The following is a 16505-nucleotide window of genomic DNA, read 5'->3' as shown; positions in this document are numbered from 1 at the left end:
CAAAAGGGAGTGGAACTATCCCTCCCTTTATATATATATATATATATATAATGTTTACTTCTATTCATTAATCTCTAAACTCTTAAATCGGAGGAAAATTGCACAATATGGTCGAATCCATGTCCTCTTGATTGTTGCAAAGCAATGGTGTTAGGATTTGGCTTTATTGTGATCTTAGATTCAATAATTGCAGTCTCAACTCGTGACATGCATGGTTGTGTTAAATTAGCACTAAATGTGACATCCCACACTCGATTTGATCGCTAGATCCAAATGCGTGATATCACATTATATTGCCAAATCAACTCAGACTATTTCAAGTGATTTCAACAATGATAAATACTTTCAATCACATTACAAAATATACACACTTAAGAACATAATTAATCCATATCAAATAATCTCACGAAAATTTTTTTAGAATTAAACGAGATAATAAGCGGAGTTAGGACTCGAATCCAACTCATTTGTCAAAGTTCAATGTTGTATTTAGAGATAGAGAATTTCATGTCTCGAGACAGGCTTTATTTTATTTTTGATATATGAACGTTTGGAGAGAAAGGATATACCATTCAATGATTTTCAAGGTTGATATTCAGAAGATGAATCATAGTCAGCTACGGAACAAAACAGATGGTTACATCTAAATAATGTCTTACTTTATTGAAAGCAACATTGCACTTATTGTTTGTACTTTGTACTCACAAACTGACACGGAAATATATATACCAGACTCGATCAAACAACCTACAAAATCTTCAATGGCTTTTGTTTTTTGATTTATTAGAGAAACAATTTAAGATAAAAAAAAAACGTAATGAATCTACTGTTGATCAAAATTAAACTGAACTTCGTCGAAGTTTTGGTTCATCCGCTGCATACATCACGTTTCATAGTAGCAATCTTTCCTCGAAGGTGTCAGCTATATCGTTCTAGTATTTGACCATGAAAACGACATCCTGCTGAATTTTCCTGGATATAGACGAAAAGGGTTCTTTTTTTCTTATTAAATGCAAATGAATATTTTATAACTACCACAAATTAAACGTGTCACACGTTTTGGTCTAAACATGGGCATAGTATATAAATTGTTGCAAGTTTGAAGTTTCATAGTTTGTAAATAGAGCAGTCAAACATGGTGAGAACTCCTTGCAGTGATAAGAGTGGACTAAGGAAAGGAACTTGGACACCTGAGGAAGATAGGAAACTAACAGCTTATGTTACTAGATATGGGTGTTGGAATTGGCGACAACTCCCCAAGTATGCAGGTAAAGACACCATATGGTCCATATCATACTGAGTATAGATTGGGGATTATTGTTGAAAATGGTGATATAAGGATCGATCCTTGTGTTTTCAGGACTGGCGAGGTGTGGGAAGAGTTGCAGACTGCGATGGTTGAATTATTTAAGGCCGAATATCAAAAGAGGGAATTACAGCAAGGAAGAAGAAGAGACTATTGTCAGATTACATGAGTCGCTTGGAAACAGGTACTGTTTTTTAATCCATTTGAATCTATTCAAATACTGCTTTGGTCTAATGATCTAAAGCTGTGTAATTCACAATATGCAGGTGGTCGGCCATTGCTGCACAGTTACCTGGACGAACAGATAATGAGATAAAGAACCATTGGCATACGCATCTCAAGAAGCGCTTTATGGATAAGCAAAATAACAGTGAAAAGGCAGTAGAGAAAAAAGAAAAGAAGCTAAACAATCATCATCATCTTGTAATTGATGTTCCCACAAGTCCTCCATTAATTCTCGAGAGCTCACTATCAGCATCCCCACAACCAACTTCAAGTGATCAAAATTCCACCATTACCAAAGATAACACAGTTATATCCAGCAAAGACTCAGTTACATATGATCATAACAACAACAATAAGACTTCGTTTGACGGGTACGAGGCAAATAGTGGAAATTTCTGGAATGAACCATTTTTCTGGGACAGTTGTAATATAAATACAAGTGTTACGTTGGATCCTGCTAGCTATGAATTACCCGATTTTCCATTTCTTGATGAAGAAATCTCATGTCATTTCGATTCCTACGATCCGCTCGACGGCTTTTACTTCTAATTAAATTTAAGGAAGAGATATCTAGAAATCTAATTAGAAACCAGCTTGAATACGAGTTTTTCTTCTTCTTTTTTTTTTTTTCACTTCATCCATCAACCATGACTCAGTTCGAGGTGAAACCAGGAATTAGCTGAGTTAGTTTTATGTATGCTACTACTTCTTCTTGATCATGTAGGTTTTTGGGGCTTAGGATCTAATCTTAGCCGTTGTTTAGTCTGCAAAAATGATGTAATATGTATGAGGTTGTATATATCTTTCAAAAAGGGATGAGAAGAAATCTATTAGATATCAAGGAAAGGAAAAAAGATGGAATGATGTTTCTAGATTTGGATTGAGTAATTATTTCATCTTTTTTATTTTTGGAAATTTGGAATTATTTATTATATGTTTTTCTAATTTTTATCATGATTTTCTATTTTCATTATGTTTTTTGGGGAACTGATCAACACGATATTAGTCTTAAGACTTGAAATTGTTGCTCAGAAGTACACATGTAACTATAGTTTTTATTTATTAAAATTAAACTAGCAGTATATAAATAAATAAAATATGGGATTCAAATCGTTATTTAACCCATTATAACATCATCTAAAGAAATAAACAAAAGAAACCCAGTGATTAGGACAAGCATAATTAATCAATATTCAAATGAAAGAATCCTTTCTATAGTATTACACCAAGTATACACGACAACCAACACAACTCTTAAATATTCGATTAAAATATTATTAATTTTTTAAAAATAATCAATTTTATTAATTTTTTAGTCAATTCAGTATTAATTTTTAGTCTAATCGATTCAAAATCACTTTTCGAATCAGAATTTCGATTCGACCAATAAATCTAATCTGATTCAAACAACATTATATATAACTTAACAATTATTAATCCAAAAGAAATAGATTTTTTTAATTAAAGAAAAATTGTTGGATTTTCTAAGGGTGTGAATTGATGACATAATATGCAATTACAGCATATCAATTATTAGCATAATGATTTTTTTTGGTCCTCCAATTTTATAAAAAAAGTCATTAGTCTTCTATTTAGTTTTTCACTTCTTTTAGTTTTTAAATTTGCATTTTTCTGTCAAACCACCTCAAAATGGATGGAAATGGATTGTCACTTGGATAACATGTCAATATTTAATTAAATTTTAAAATTTAAAATACTAAAATTATTTTGTATTTTTATATATTTTAAATAATTTTAATGATTTTAATTTTAAAAAGTATTCAGATAATTTTTTGAATCCTTGTATGCCACGTCAGCAAAGTTAAGAAAACGTTAATTTTTTCATACATTTTGAAGTGATTTGAAAAAATTATAATTTAAAAATTAAAAAGACAAAAAAATTAAATAAATAACTAAAACGACATTTTTATAAAGTTAAAAGGTCAAATAAATCGTTATGCTTATATTATTTATAATCAATTTAGGCACAGGGCTTTGTCAATTAAATCTAGAATTAAGATTCTTCTAGGACTTACGCTAAAAAAAATCTTCTAAGACTTTTTAATAAAGACGTCAATTTATTTAAAAGTTATTTTATTTTAAATTAAATTAAACTAATTAAAAGTTAGTTTTAAGAAAATGATTTCTTTATACAATGAGTAGAACTATTTATATATATATTTCTCAACTCTTAAATAGAATGATGTATACGTTTTAAAGCGATCAAATTCACTTTAACTTGCTCGACAATAATATTTATACTAATTGAGATAAGACTCAATCGACAACAAAATAAATAATTTTAATCATATTATTCAAGAAAACCCTATCACTTAGATTATTCACACTATAAAAAAAGAATCTTCAAATCATTCGACATTACTTTACAATTCACAAGTTCAAGGAGAATTTAAGCGTGCGTTTAATTTCAGGAAATAAAGGTTGCAAGAAAATTAAAAATTGAAGAGAAAATATATTTAGTTAAAATTTTTGAAAATGATTGTTGGAAAATAAAAATAAAAATATGTGAAAAATTAGAGAATAAAAATATGCTTTCATTGTTTTTAATAAAATGTCAGACAATGAAAACATGTTTTGGAAAAAATTGAAAACTAACATTTTTTAAAGCTTCATTTTATCCATTAAATTTATCCTGTTTCAAATATTTTTAGAAACAACTTTTTATTTCTTTAACCTTTAAACTGTTTTATTTAATTTCATTTTCTTTTTATTATTGTAATATATTTTAATAAATTATATTTTTATTTAATTATTTAATTATTTTCATTTCTATTTTAAAAATATATACCAAACTTGTTTTCACTATTTTCATTACTAAAACAAATTTTCATTTTCATTTATCAAAAGTATTTTTCAATTTTCAAAAATAGAAAATGAAAACTGTTTTCTGAAAATAAAAATAAAACAGAAAATGTTCTCTAAAACCAAATGTAGCTAAGATTTTGAAAATATGTGATGTTAATCTAAAACACTCTTAGCATTGGTTAATCATGTAAAAAGGAGTAACTTTCAACTAGTGGAAGTTAAGGAGATATAAGATGGCAATTCAAATTGCGGATTCAGATATTTGAGGATATTCAATCCGAAATTTGTGGATTCGGATATTAAAATTATTATCTGCTATGGATTTGGATATTATCTACCTTTTTTAAGTCTTTTTCTTTGTAAACAGATGTCAATTCTATAGGTATAAGAGTTGTGCTCACATAAGAAGGGTGGCTTATAATATCTTAGAAAGGCCTTAGGGCCAAGGCATTCAAACTTGTCCATATATGAAAAAGAGTACCTATATATACTAATGGTAGTAACAAATGGAGGCATTATCTTAAGAGAACCAATTTTGTCATCAAACAAACCATGAAGCCATAAAGCCTTTGTTGGAGCAGAAACAAACCATTGGTATTAAAAGAAAGGCTTAACCAAATTGTTGTATCTAAATTATACTATCGAAAACAAGAAAGGAAAAACTAATGCAATTACAAATACCTTGTCAAAGGCACTTTGAGGAGTAGGGTTTGTGCCTAATTCTGACATCTACTACTCTTGTAATAAGTGGGTTTAAGATATTGAAGAAAGTTACAAAAGAAGACCAGAATGTGCAAGAAAAGATTATTGCCTTAGCAATTCGTCCTACAGCTCAACCTTCATTTTCGTCTGAAAATGGAATAGTAAGAATCAAATAGAAAGTGTGCATTGGTGATAGTGGGCCTTTGAAGCAACAACTGCTTCAAGATTTGCATGACTCACCTCAATGAGGCCACTTACCATAAACTTAAGCTCTACTTTTACTGGCCTAACATGTCGAAACAAGTGCAGGAATTTATTCAGCAACGTGATACATGCCAAAGGAATAAAATTGAACATTTTTGTTTACCTTGGCAAGCTAAATCCAATACCTATACAACATCAGAGTTGGGAAGTTATGACTATGCACTTTATTAAAGCCCTTCTTAAGCTTTACAACTCAAGCTGTATTTTGGTCATTATCAATAATTTACCAAATACTGTTGGAAAAAAAATATTGAAACAAGAAAATAAAATAACATTAGTAAAATAAGATAGTTTGAGGTGTATACAACATATTTTTAGGCTCTAATTTGCTTTCAAGATACAACAAAACCCTTAATATTCCAAGCAAAACAATAAAAATGACTAATAGAAAAGTCTTTTACAGAATAAAATACCTTATCCTAAAATATATCTTTTAATGATACATATTTCAGAGGATTGTGTTGTTTTACAATTTTACACAAAGTTGTCTCTACAAGATAACTTTTCATATATTTTTAACATAACTATTTGATCAATAATTATAATTTATTAAACTTTTCTAGACAATAAAATATTATTCCCTACTACCAATCCTTGTAAGAAAAAGATCAATTAAAAAAAAGCTCTCTCAAAACAGAGAATTTAAAAATAAAAAAAAAATCATTTTTATTGTCAACTTCTTGATCTAATGACAAAAATATTATGCTCTAGACATAAAAGTTTGGATTCAATTTCAAGCAACGTTATAATTATGGATTTCAAGTTTTATTTTTTTAGGCTTTCTCATTTTGCCACCGGTAATAACGACCCATCACCATTATTCTCCTGCTAGAAACTCTACAAAGATGAACAAAAATCCAACCATATAATTCGAAGTGTCAATTTTGTCCTTGTTTTTATTTGGTACCAACTAGAAAGGAAAGGAAAATAATCAAAGCAAACAAAATTCTCTTCGGTTTTCATCTCTTCAGCTCTCTTTAAGAAAGGGAGCGGATTAGCCATTAAGAATCATAATCATGTATCCCATTTCTTATTTGAACGTAAAGAGGTAGCTAGGCTCACTCTCAAAACAGTCCATTGATTCAAACCTCTCACCCACTATCATCAACAGTGTTGGACCTGAGAGAGGTGGCCCGTGTGGTTCTTCTCATAATCATTAGTTTTTCTTCTCTTGAACATGTCTCCTTCTGAACTTGAAAATTGCTGAGAAACCATATCTTCGGCCTGGTTGGACCTCCAACCCATATCGATTATCGAATTGTAGCAGTTTAACATGTTTTCCTGCACCCAAATTATCAGGTTTTTTATTATAGTTCAATCTTCTAATTTAAAATCTTTGTTGGTAGGTTTAAATTTTGTACCAACTAAGATAATGGGATGGGGTTTACCTTATTTACGTATGGACAGTAGGAAATTGCTTTTCTAAAACTGGGGAATTGCGAGGGAAAGAGTTCATGGGAAGCACAGACAAGTGCAGTTGCAGCAATTATTGATGGCTTGAACTCTAAAAGCTTTATATCTGTTATAAAATCAAAATTTATGGGAAATTTGAAGTACAGTAGTAGAGGTAAATGCATTTCACTGAAGTAGACCTACCATTTTGGGCTTCCATAATTATTTCAACAGCTCGAGCTTTGAGGACGTCCATTAATGGAGGATCTTTGAGCTTGAACAATGAAATAAAAAAGGATATGAACGAAAAAGGAGTAATCGAACGCATTCTCCATTTTAATGCTCCCAATATTACGTATTCCATTCGCTCTATTGTTTGTGCCTCAAACATGAAACCTCCATCGCCCTGCATATTATATTCCACACACACACAAAAAAAGGTTAATTTGATCATAAAAACAATTTATACATCTTGATAAACATGATATAATATATAATTTTACCTGAAAATGGGTAAGTTCAAACTCTAATTTGTTCATCTTGGCAGCTAAAGAGACACAAGAGATTGCAACAAGTCTAAGAACCCATGTATTAGGTTGCTGCAATATCACATCTTTTGTCAGTTATGGAGAAAAAGTAGCATAATGGTACAGCATTAGTACTTAAATTGTATTTTGAAAAGGGAAAAATTAATTATTGTATCTTAGTGAAAAATAAATTGATTCTTTCTATTAAAAATTGACATGTTTGATAAAATAACTAAATAATAATATAGGATCGATATGCTGTGTTTATCTCATATGAGTATACAAAACTAATTTTTATTAATAGAAATAGATAAATTTTAGGAGAATTTGAGTAGAAGTGAGGGATACAATCCAAATATATTCTCACAGTTTTTTTTACCCCGTTTTGGAGTACTATATCAAATTATCAATTGCAGAAATGTTGGTAACTAAATGGATATAAGGTTTCCTTACCGGTAACCCTTGGCTTGATAAGAAGCGGTCGAGATAATTGACAGCAAGATACGACAAAAAAGGACTGAATTTGCATGAAAACTGAAATCAAAAAACACAACCAAATTCAGCATGTATATGCATAAGCATGAACGCCATTAATAAGTTACGTTCCTTGGTACCATACCTGCGAGATTGAACAGATAGCTTCTCGTCTAATACTAGTAGCAAGATCACTAGCTTTGAGGGTCTTAATGTAAGTCTCAGTGGGCATATGATCAGATTCAACAAGGAAGAAGGAAGGGATAAAAGAGGGAACAGTACTAGAAACATGGAAGTCGTCGAAGTTTGTTAATGGGTTTTCAAGATCGAACTCCATCAAATTGATTTTAGAAAAAAGCTCAGTGGCGTTGAAGAGTGAGCACCGCTATATCTATGCACATCGTTTAAATGACAAGATGCAGTGATGATAAACAACAAGCATGGAGAGAGAGGCACACACACAGTTTTACCAGTTTTTTCTTTTGTTCCTTTCTCAAAAGATGGTATCTGAATACTTTGGAAATCCTCAACTTTGCTGATGTACGCTTATCTCTCTTACTTTAAAAGGGAAGTGATCAGATAAGATTATTTGGTGAATGCCCAAATTCGACATTCACTCATTCTCTTAACTTTTATAGGCTTTTGACCTTCACCAAATCATGATAATATATTATATAGATTTTACCTTTGTTAAATATTACATCTTTTTATATTAATTAAATTGTTGAGGTATTTTTTTTAGAGGAGTCTTCGAAGTATCATCTTCGAGAATGTTGATCTAATCCCTCAATAATGAAAAGTATTGTCTAACAGGAGAATTTTGTCTCCCACTCCACGAAAATCGTGTACTATTATAGAGGGGAACGCTCCAACCCTATGTGGATGTACGACCATCCACCAAGAGGCAACATGAACATCTCGACCTTGGTGAGATTTAAACCCCTTACCTATTCTATACATGTCAATTATGGAGTATATGATGCTACTTTGAGTAGGTCGGCTCCTTTAAAAAAAAAGTCTTCAAAGTGTTAATTAAAATTTGGATTTACAAATTGAATACTACCTTAAACACTGAATCTCCTGTCTCAGTGGAGGTGAATCAGAGAGAGAGTGGGCCTTTTACTTAGTATAACTTTGTTTATCTGCATATAGGTAAAGTAGTAAATGTCCAAATGTTTTTAAACAAGGCTAATTGCACATCATGTTTTCCCTTTACAATTTACTATACATGCAGTTCATTTCATTGTCAACATGGAAAGAACCCTACCTGTCCAGGTATATTCTTCTTAAAATTAAATATTGCTGCAACTGCTGCAATTACCTCTATTAAAGTCTGTAAACTACTTAGGTAAAGGTTTAAAAAAAGCAAAAGGAAAAGGGAAAAATATCTTTCAGCTATGCATCTATATAATGGAACTGCTGAAATCAAAAAGCGAAAACGAAATGTGATTTCATTGTTATCATGGTTAGAGATAAGTAAAACTCGATTCTATTAAAAAAATTGATTTTTTTTAATTTTGAGTTAATCGAATCGAGTTATTCAATTTTTTCGAGTAAATTTAAATTAGTAATTCGAGTTTCGATTTCTAATTGAGTTAAATTTTACAATTCCAATAACTAGAATAATTTGAATAACTCAAATAACATATTGGAATAAATACACATTCAATCCTTGTCAATTTTAAAATGAGCAAATCTATCTCTCTCATCAAAATTTATAAAACAAATTTAAAATAATTTTAAAATTCAAAATACTTATAAAATTTTCAAATTTTATATATTTTAAAAATATATAAAAATTTTAAATATATATTAAAAATTCCAAAATATTCTCAAGAATATATAAAAAGTTAAAATATTAAAAATATAAAATAATAATTTTGGGACCTAAATAAGTAAATTAATTATTCAAGTTTTTCATACTAAAGTATCCTATTTTTGCTCTTATTTTACTTTGAAAGAGTTTTCAAATATATATGGTCTCAAATTTATATGCTTTAACATGAAATTAATTATATTATAATAAGATTTTAATTTGACATGCTTAATTTTTAATATAACTCGAACAATTTTACTCGATTCGACTTGGCTCGAATTTCATTTTACTCAACTCGATTCAAAAAAATCAAATTAGATTAGGATGATAAAATGAGACTTGACAACTTAATTAACTCGAAATTTTTTCACTCAATTCAACTTGACTCAATTTAATTGAATGCTCACCCCTAATCATGTCATGCAGGATTTGGACTAAGAAACATAAGTTTGCCTTTTGAACATATTCAGTAACTAATTTAACAAATTTTATATTACTAATACAATTATTTAATTTTTTACGTGACTTGATCAAACAGTTACAGTCTCATTTCTTTCTTTTAATCACAACCATTGATGTTTCACCACCCACCATTCCTACATATTATTAATACAAATGTAGCTCCATACATTACCACTAAATAACTCCTTTTGGTAATCTACCATGGGAGCAACCTTTAATTATCAGGACACATGTGGAAAACATTGGGTTAATTTCATGTCTTCTGTGTTGAACATTTAGTGCAAAAAATTAAAAAGAAAATTATGGATAGGAGAACTCCAAAGTCTATTTGAAAAGGTTCTTTAACTTATAATTGATTTTTTTATAACATAACTTAATATTGTTTGATATGCTAAATTACATCTTAGTAGAGAAACCAAAAAATGAAATAAGGTATGGAAATTTAAAGTGAGATAGGGCTCCACCAAGACACTCAAAATGCACCTACTTTTTTATAATTATATACCAATCCCTTTAACTAGTTTGACCCATGCCTTGAGTGCTTGAAACCCACATGGCACCATTCTCTTTTTATGTACTTTTTGTTTTTTATTCTTAATGACCAACACTGTTGAGCAGATTTATTGATATATTGCCTGCAGTTTAGTCAAAACTGCAAAAGTAGCAACACCAGAGCAAACATGAAATATCTCAGTTGTTCTTATAAAATTTGTCAACTTATTAAATTAGGAGAAAGGATTATATGAAACAATGATATCATATTATCTGTATTTTTTTTAATAGTTTTATGTCACATCAATATTTTTATCCTGAATTTTAGTATTTTAATTTGGATTTGATTTTTTTCAAGATAAAATTCTGAATTCAGGATAAGAGTACTGATGTGGCATAAAACTATTGGAAAAGGATACAGATGAAGTGGTGTCACTGTTTTATACAATCCTTTCCCATTAGATTAAAAATCTATACAACAATGCCAAAATCTCTAATTTACTATGAAAAGGGTGGTAAATACTTTTCTATTTTTTCGTATATTTTATAATATTTGACATTAATTAGAATAAAGTGTTTTAACTTATAAGTATCCTTATTTTTATTTCTTATTGCTTTATAATCATTTTATATTACCATTATTGACGTTTAATTTTACACTTATATTTTTTATATTTAAATCTAAGCCTTTATTTCAAAGTATGATCACAAACCAACACTTATAGATATCGAGTTATATTCTTCATAAGATACAAATCAAATCACTTGTCTATGCATTTAAATATGGTACCAAAAAACTCATCCTTAAATATGAATGATCCCTATAATGGTATCCGAAGCAGCTATCTTTTGTTAACATATTGAATGCGCAAATTAAAAGCTTATACCAACTTTTAAAACTGCAGCTAGCAAGAAATAATTACTGTGTTGCATCTTTCTGCTAATATACTCTCCTTTTTTATTTAGTTTAAACCTTTTTCGCTGTAATTCACATTCAACAAAGCATTGCATAGGGTTCTTCTTTAAGAAATGAATCTGCTTTTCTTTTCTTTTTTTAATAACATGAGTGAGTATCGTAATCCTATGAGATGTTAAAATAATCCAATTTGTGTGTGTGCATGGTAATGCGGGCAGGGTTTTGGCTTACAAACTTTTTCCAGAGTTCATAACTTGGTAATATGCCTTTGAAGAACGTTCCAATGTTTGTTTTTCGAGGATTGCTCCATTTCTATTCATTTATTCAAAATATATTTACTTTTTTGGCCTTTCCATGCATCTTTTACTTTTATCTTCTTGTTTGACGATGGAAAAACAAATAGATTCCAACTTTTCTTTTGTTCTTTACATTGGTGGAAGAGAAAGTCTAAAGAAAAACCAAAGGGTCCTATATATATTTTCACCTATTAGAAGACCAACGCTCTTTTTTGCTTTTTCATTTCTTTTGCTATTTATTAATTATTATTCATTGCAGAGAATGTGTGAATCTTAAGAGTTAAATTTATTATTATACTAATAAAAATATATAAGATTGATGAAAAATTTACTTTTGACATTAACCGGGTTAAATTGCTCTAAATTTTTAGATGGACCAATTTGCTCAATATTTAAATTGAGAAGGACCAAAGAGGACTTTTTACCTAAATTATCAAATAAGGGCCAAACCTTTTCAAATGTGCTAAAGTGCCCAAATAAGTACCTTTCAAATGTCATATATCAGGTTTCAAATTATGTTTGACATAATGATACATTTTTCCCTTAATGGCTATAGCTTTTGTCAATTTGGTCCTTATTCTTTTTTTGAGCTAAATTTGATGCTCAAATTTTTTTAAAATAGTTGAATTTGACCTTTTTGACCATCAATCTTTTAGAAAAAGGTCAAATAGCTATTTTTTAAAAGGAAATATTGACTAAAACGTTCGGACATAATAGCATGGCAATCTATCTATACTCTATGCTAGAACTTTTATGAACTATATATATATATATATATTAATTTTGATGTTTTTTTAAATATTTCTATAATTTTTAAATTATTTATTCACATGTCATATAAGACAATAGTGACATGTTAGCATGAAATATATGTGGGCTAACACCTATGTTACAACAACATTATTAAAAAATTAATGTTTTAGTAAGTATTTTCATTAAAAAAGGTTTAACTCTTTTTAAAAGGTTAATAGTCAAATTTAGCTAAAAATAATCATAAAAGCCAAATTGACAAAATATGTACACCTTGAATGCTAAATTTTGTCAACATGCCATTATGTTTTTTTTCTTTTCTTTTCAAGTAATACATGACAGCTATTTCATGTGTTTTATTTTAAACACATCAACATTCACCTAACTTTTACTACAAATTTGGGGTGAAGTGTGTGAAAAGCATTGTTTTCAAAATTAGACCAGACCGATCAATCGACCATTTGGATCAAAAGTTGATCGGGGCACCAATTTGAAATAAGGAGTTGGACTAATTGACTCAGAACCAATATGAGTCGGTTGAACCGATTTTCATTATTTTTAATTTTTATGATTTTTTTTAATTAATTTATTCAATTGAACTAGACAAATCGGTTAGACTAGGGACTGGTGGTCTGAGATATTTGACTACTGATCTAGTCTGAAAACCTTGGTGAAAAGCTTTTATTTGAACACTTTCATAAAAGTTTGGCTTTTATATGAGTATTTTGAAAGGCTAACTCTCGAAAAGCAAGAATTCACAAGAGAAATTCTCTGAGGCACCGAAGCAAAGTGGAAGCAAACTCGAAAGAGAAAAAAGTCATGAATGAACACAAAAGCCAAAAAAAATAACGCATACCAAGCATTTGATTAAAGGCTCTCAAAATATTCTTTAACTCAAGAAGGGAATACAAATGGGTGATTACAAATGAGGGGAAAACTTTTATTTATAGTTGAGTTCTCTAAAATCTAACGGTACAGATTGAATTATACCGACGGCTAAGATTAATTCCTATCTACAATATAAGAATCCTAAAGGATTTAAACTCCAATAATTACCCTGGTAACTCTAGTATTACTAGAGTGTTTTACTGGGCCACCAAGGCTTCAAGTAAATGGGCTTCTCCATATGTTCCACTAATCAAGCCAGTTCAAGTAGATTAAACAAGCCCCATTTGATCAGTTGGCCTCCATAGGACATTCCGCGCACATTTGTCACAGGCTTTGATCTACGGCATGTGATACTTTCCCTCACCCATTCTCACGTCTTTTTTTCGCATCCTCAAAATGGCACTAGTTTAACTTGTCTCGGAACGGTCTCGATGCCTCGGTTGATTCCCAACTAGTCTCTCTATCGAATAGTTTTTCCCCTCGAACATTTGCCTTAACTTATGTCTCTATTGTCGCCTAACTCGAATTGTATTCCTCTCTTGTACATCTTGATCGTAAATGGCCACCGCTCTTACTTGCTCCCATTGTGACTTGCATTGATCAGAATCCCCTTGATCCTCACAAATAGGCTTTGGCATACCCACATTGAACACCGGGTTCACCTTGAGTATTGTCGCTAACTCTAGTTTGTAGCCCTTGGCTTATCCGCTTCAGAATTTTGAAAGGGCCCCTATATCTTTGCCAAGCCAACAATAAGTCATAATGTAAAATATTAGATAAGTGTTTGAAATGTACCTCACTTATAGCATTTACTTGATTAGACTGCTTAATTTGCATCACCACTTTTCCCCCAAAGTCTGATGCACAACCCACCACTCTCATAAGTGGTAGCCCCACTAATAACTCAATATGTTTCATATCGATTTTTTGTACTGCTAACATTTCTAAGGAGGTCTCCTTAATACTCTGATCTACGAAGTCAATGTTTTTCCTACAATGAACATCCTCGGCTAACTAGATTGGAAACAACGTTATTATTGCTGCTTAAGACTCACGGCCCTAGAGTAGAAACCTAACTCAAGGATTTAAGGTAACCATAAGATATTTCTTATTGAGCTTTTCTACCTATTGTTGAAGTCTATAAAACTGTGATTGTTTATGAAACTTCAAGGAGACCCCACCTACCTAGTGGTGGAAAAAAAATAGAACACTTGCAACATATGGTATCAATGTTGTGTGCACTCACCTTGAATGTGTTGTTGCATGGAATCAAGCTGAGAACAAGTTCATATGTCCATGCCATTGTAAGAGGACCTGCCCCTAGTGAGCCTAATACAAATTACCTGTATTTACTCCTTTAGTCTCACAAGCTTGCACATCCAAATTTATGTTTAGTTTTTTATCTCATTCTTTACAAATAATGAATTGATTGTGTGATGATTCGAACAGTCATTAGCATTGGCTCATGCTGGTATAGAAGACGGGAATGTAGTATTTGTTCCATGGGTCGAAACAGATTTCAGAACTGGTGATGCTCCATGGTGGGCTTAAACATATTCATTATGGCAGTTTAGGTACTCTATATTTGTATTGTGTATGTTTTTGCAGCATTGCCAATCATGTTGTACCATAGAGTTACTCATTTGTATAATGCAGCTTGTAAGATGCCTTAATCAAATCTAAGATTAGTTATGGCATGACACTGATGGTCTTGGTATATTCAAATTTTCTTTTATATCTAATTCATACATGTGCAGTTATCTTTTTTAATTTTTTTTATACAAAATTGGGGTAGGGGATGAGGTCACTCAGTTTGAACCCATGTTAAACAAATGTCTGACAAAAGTTTTGATCACCGCTCTATAGAGTCAAGACCCCGTTTTAACTTAAATGCATACCAATTTGATTATAAAATTGAAATGGTGCAAGAAATACCATGATGTATGCACTGGGTAATATTTAATTTTAGATTTATATTTTATACATTATTTATGTATTTATTTATAAACTAATAGTTAAGTACGTGAATTTATCTATTGAAATATATAAACTAGTTTTAATGACATATGTTATTGTCATGAGCATGAACTTTAATCGAGCAAATCGTGTTAACCTTAAGAAGAGAATTCACTTCAAATTACTTAAAATTAGCATCTTCAAAGTTGAAAATAATGCATTGAAACTTGAAAGTTACTCTTAATAATGCATTGAAACTTGAAAGTTACTCTTACACTCTTAGTGTATTAATTGCCTGATATTGAATAATACAAGAAAAATTTTTATTTATATTTGCTATAGGCCAATTTGGCCCACTTACATTACACAAACCCAAACAATAACCCTAATACCCAAAACCCGAATGGCCCACTAAAAGCATCAGCCAACCCTAACCCCAAAACCCGTTTACATCCAAACCCATCCCCAACAACCCATTAAATACCCACTAACCCAATACAAAACAGACCCACTACCCAAACCTATCCAACAGACCCACTAACCTAATACCAACCTAAACCAACCTAGCCCAATGACCAAGCCCAATACCCCAACCCTAATCAGCTCCCACTTGCACCTAGCCAACTCAGCCCCCTTGCCACCGCTTCTGTCCCATCCCCTCTGTCAACCCCCATTCCCACCGTTCAACCACTACCTGCAAAGCAAATAGAGCACGTAACATCAGCAAAAGAATAGAAAGTAGGCAGTGTAACAAAATCGGCTATAAAAAACTGAATGAAATTTGTAAAAAAAAGGGCTGGCCCTCTCTCTAGACAGTTAAAACAAAAACAGAGAATACATGCATTAGTTTTTAAAGGAACAACAATAGATCAGTACTATATATTGTTCAAATCGAGATCAACATCAAAGAGGTGATTAAAATCCATCGTTTTTCCTATTACCGAATCTTTTTTTCTTTCTTTTGCTTTTCTTTTTCTTCTTTATTCTATAATCTAATATATATTCAAATATATATACTATATTATTAAGCTAAAAAATATAAAAAAAATTAATAAAATAAACAACAATAAAAAAAGAGAGAAAAATTTTACCTTTTTGAAAATCCATACAATGAATGGCGACGAGGGTCCTGACCTACCCATGGTGGATCCTTCCTCCCCTCTCCTCTTCTCTCCCTCTTTTTTCCCCCTTTTTTTTTCCTTTCCTCGTTTCA

The 16505-nt window shown here is 30.7% G+C and overlaps 2 protein-coding genes across 2 annotated transcripts; one reads left to right on the top strand and one right to left on the bottom strand.

The window, feature by feature from the left end:
* The first annotated feature begins 1039 nt into the window (after window positions 1-1039).
* Window positions 1040-2446, top strand: LOC108459047 (transcription factor MYB30-like). Its single transcript, XM_017758415.2, has 3 exons — window positions 1040-1268; window positions 1361-1490; window positions 1573-2446. The coding sequence occupies exons 1-3, from the start codon at window positions 1136-1138 to the stop codon at window positions 2078-2080; spliced, it is 771 nt and encodes a 256-aa protein (XP_017613904.1). The 5' UTR covers window positions 1040-1135; the 3' UTR covers window positions 2081-2446.
* Window positions 2447-6169: 3723 nt separating this feature from the next.
* LOC108459642 (putative cyclin-D6-1) lies at window positions 6170-8312 on the bottom strand. Its single transcript, XM_017759043.2, has 6 exons — window positions 7862-8312; window positions 7696-7776; window positions 7219-7314; window positions 6920-7121; window positions 6712-6842; window positions 6170-6604 (listed from the first exon to the last, which is right to left on the bottom strand). The coding sequence occupies exons 1-6, from the start codon at window positions 8051-8053 to the stop codon at window positions 6428-6430; spliced, it is 879 nt and encodes a 292-aa protein (XP_017614532.1). The 5' UTR covers window positions 8054-8312; the 3' UTR covers window positions 6170-6427.
* Between the last annotated feature and the right edge of the window lie 8193 nt (window positions 8313-16505).

Source organism: Gossypium arboreum, chromosome 4 (assembly GCF_025698485.1).
Source record: "Gossypium arboreum isolate Shixiya-1 chromosome 4, ASM2569848v2, whole genome shotgun sequence".
Lineage (NCBI taxonomy): Eukaryota > Viridiplantae > Streptophyta > Magnoliopsida > Malvales > Malvaceae > Gossypium > Gossypium arboreum.
This window is presented reverse-complemented; position numbering and strand designations above follow the sequence as displayed.

Bases quoted from the DNA above. Each gene is read 5' to 3' on its own strand.
- LOC108459642 (XM_017759043.2), bottom strand. From the start codon at position 8,053: ATGGAGTTCGATCTTGAAAACCCATTAACAAACTTCGACGACTTCCAT. The intron at 7,122-7,218 runs GTAAAATTATAT...TATAATATGCAG, and splicing joins TTGAACTTACCCATTTTCAG to GGCGATGGAGGTTTCATGTT. The intron at 6,605-6,711 runs GTAAACCCCATC...ATTTGGGTGCAG, and splicing joins ACTGTCCATACGTAAATAAG to GAAAACATGTTAAACTGCTA.
- LOC108459047 (XM_017758415.2), top strand. From the start codon at position 1,136: ATGGTGAGAACTCCTTGCAGTGATAAGAGTGGACTAAGGAAAGGAACT. The intron at 1,269-1,360 runs GTAAAGACACCA...TTGTGTTTTCAG, and splicing joins ACAACTCCCCAAGTATGCAG to GACTGGCGAGGTGTGGGAAG. The intron at 1,491-1,572 runs GTACTGTTTTTT...CACAATATGCAG, and splicing joins CATGAGTCGCTTGGAAACAG to GTGGTCGGCCATTGCTGCAC.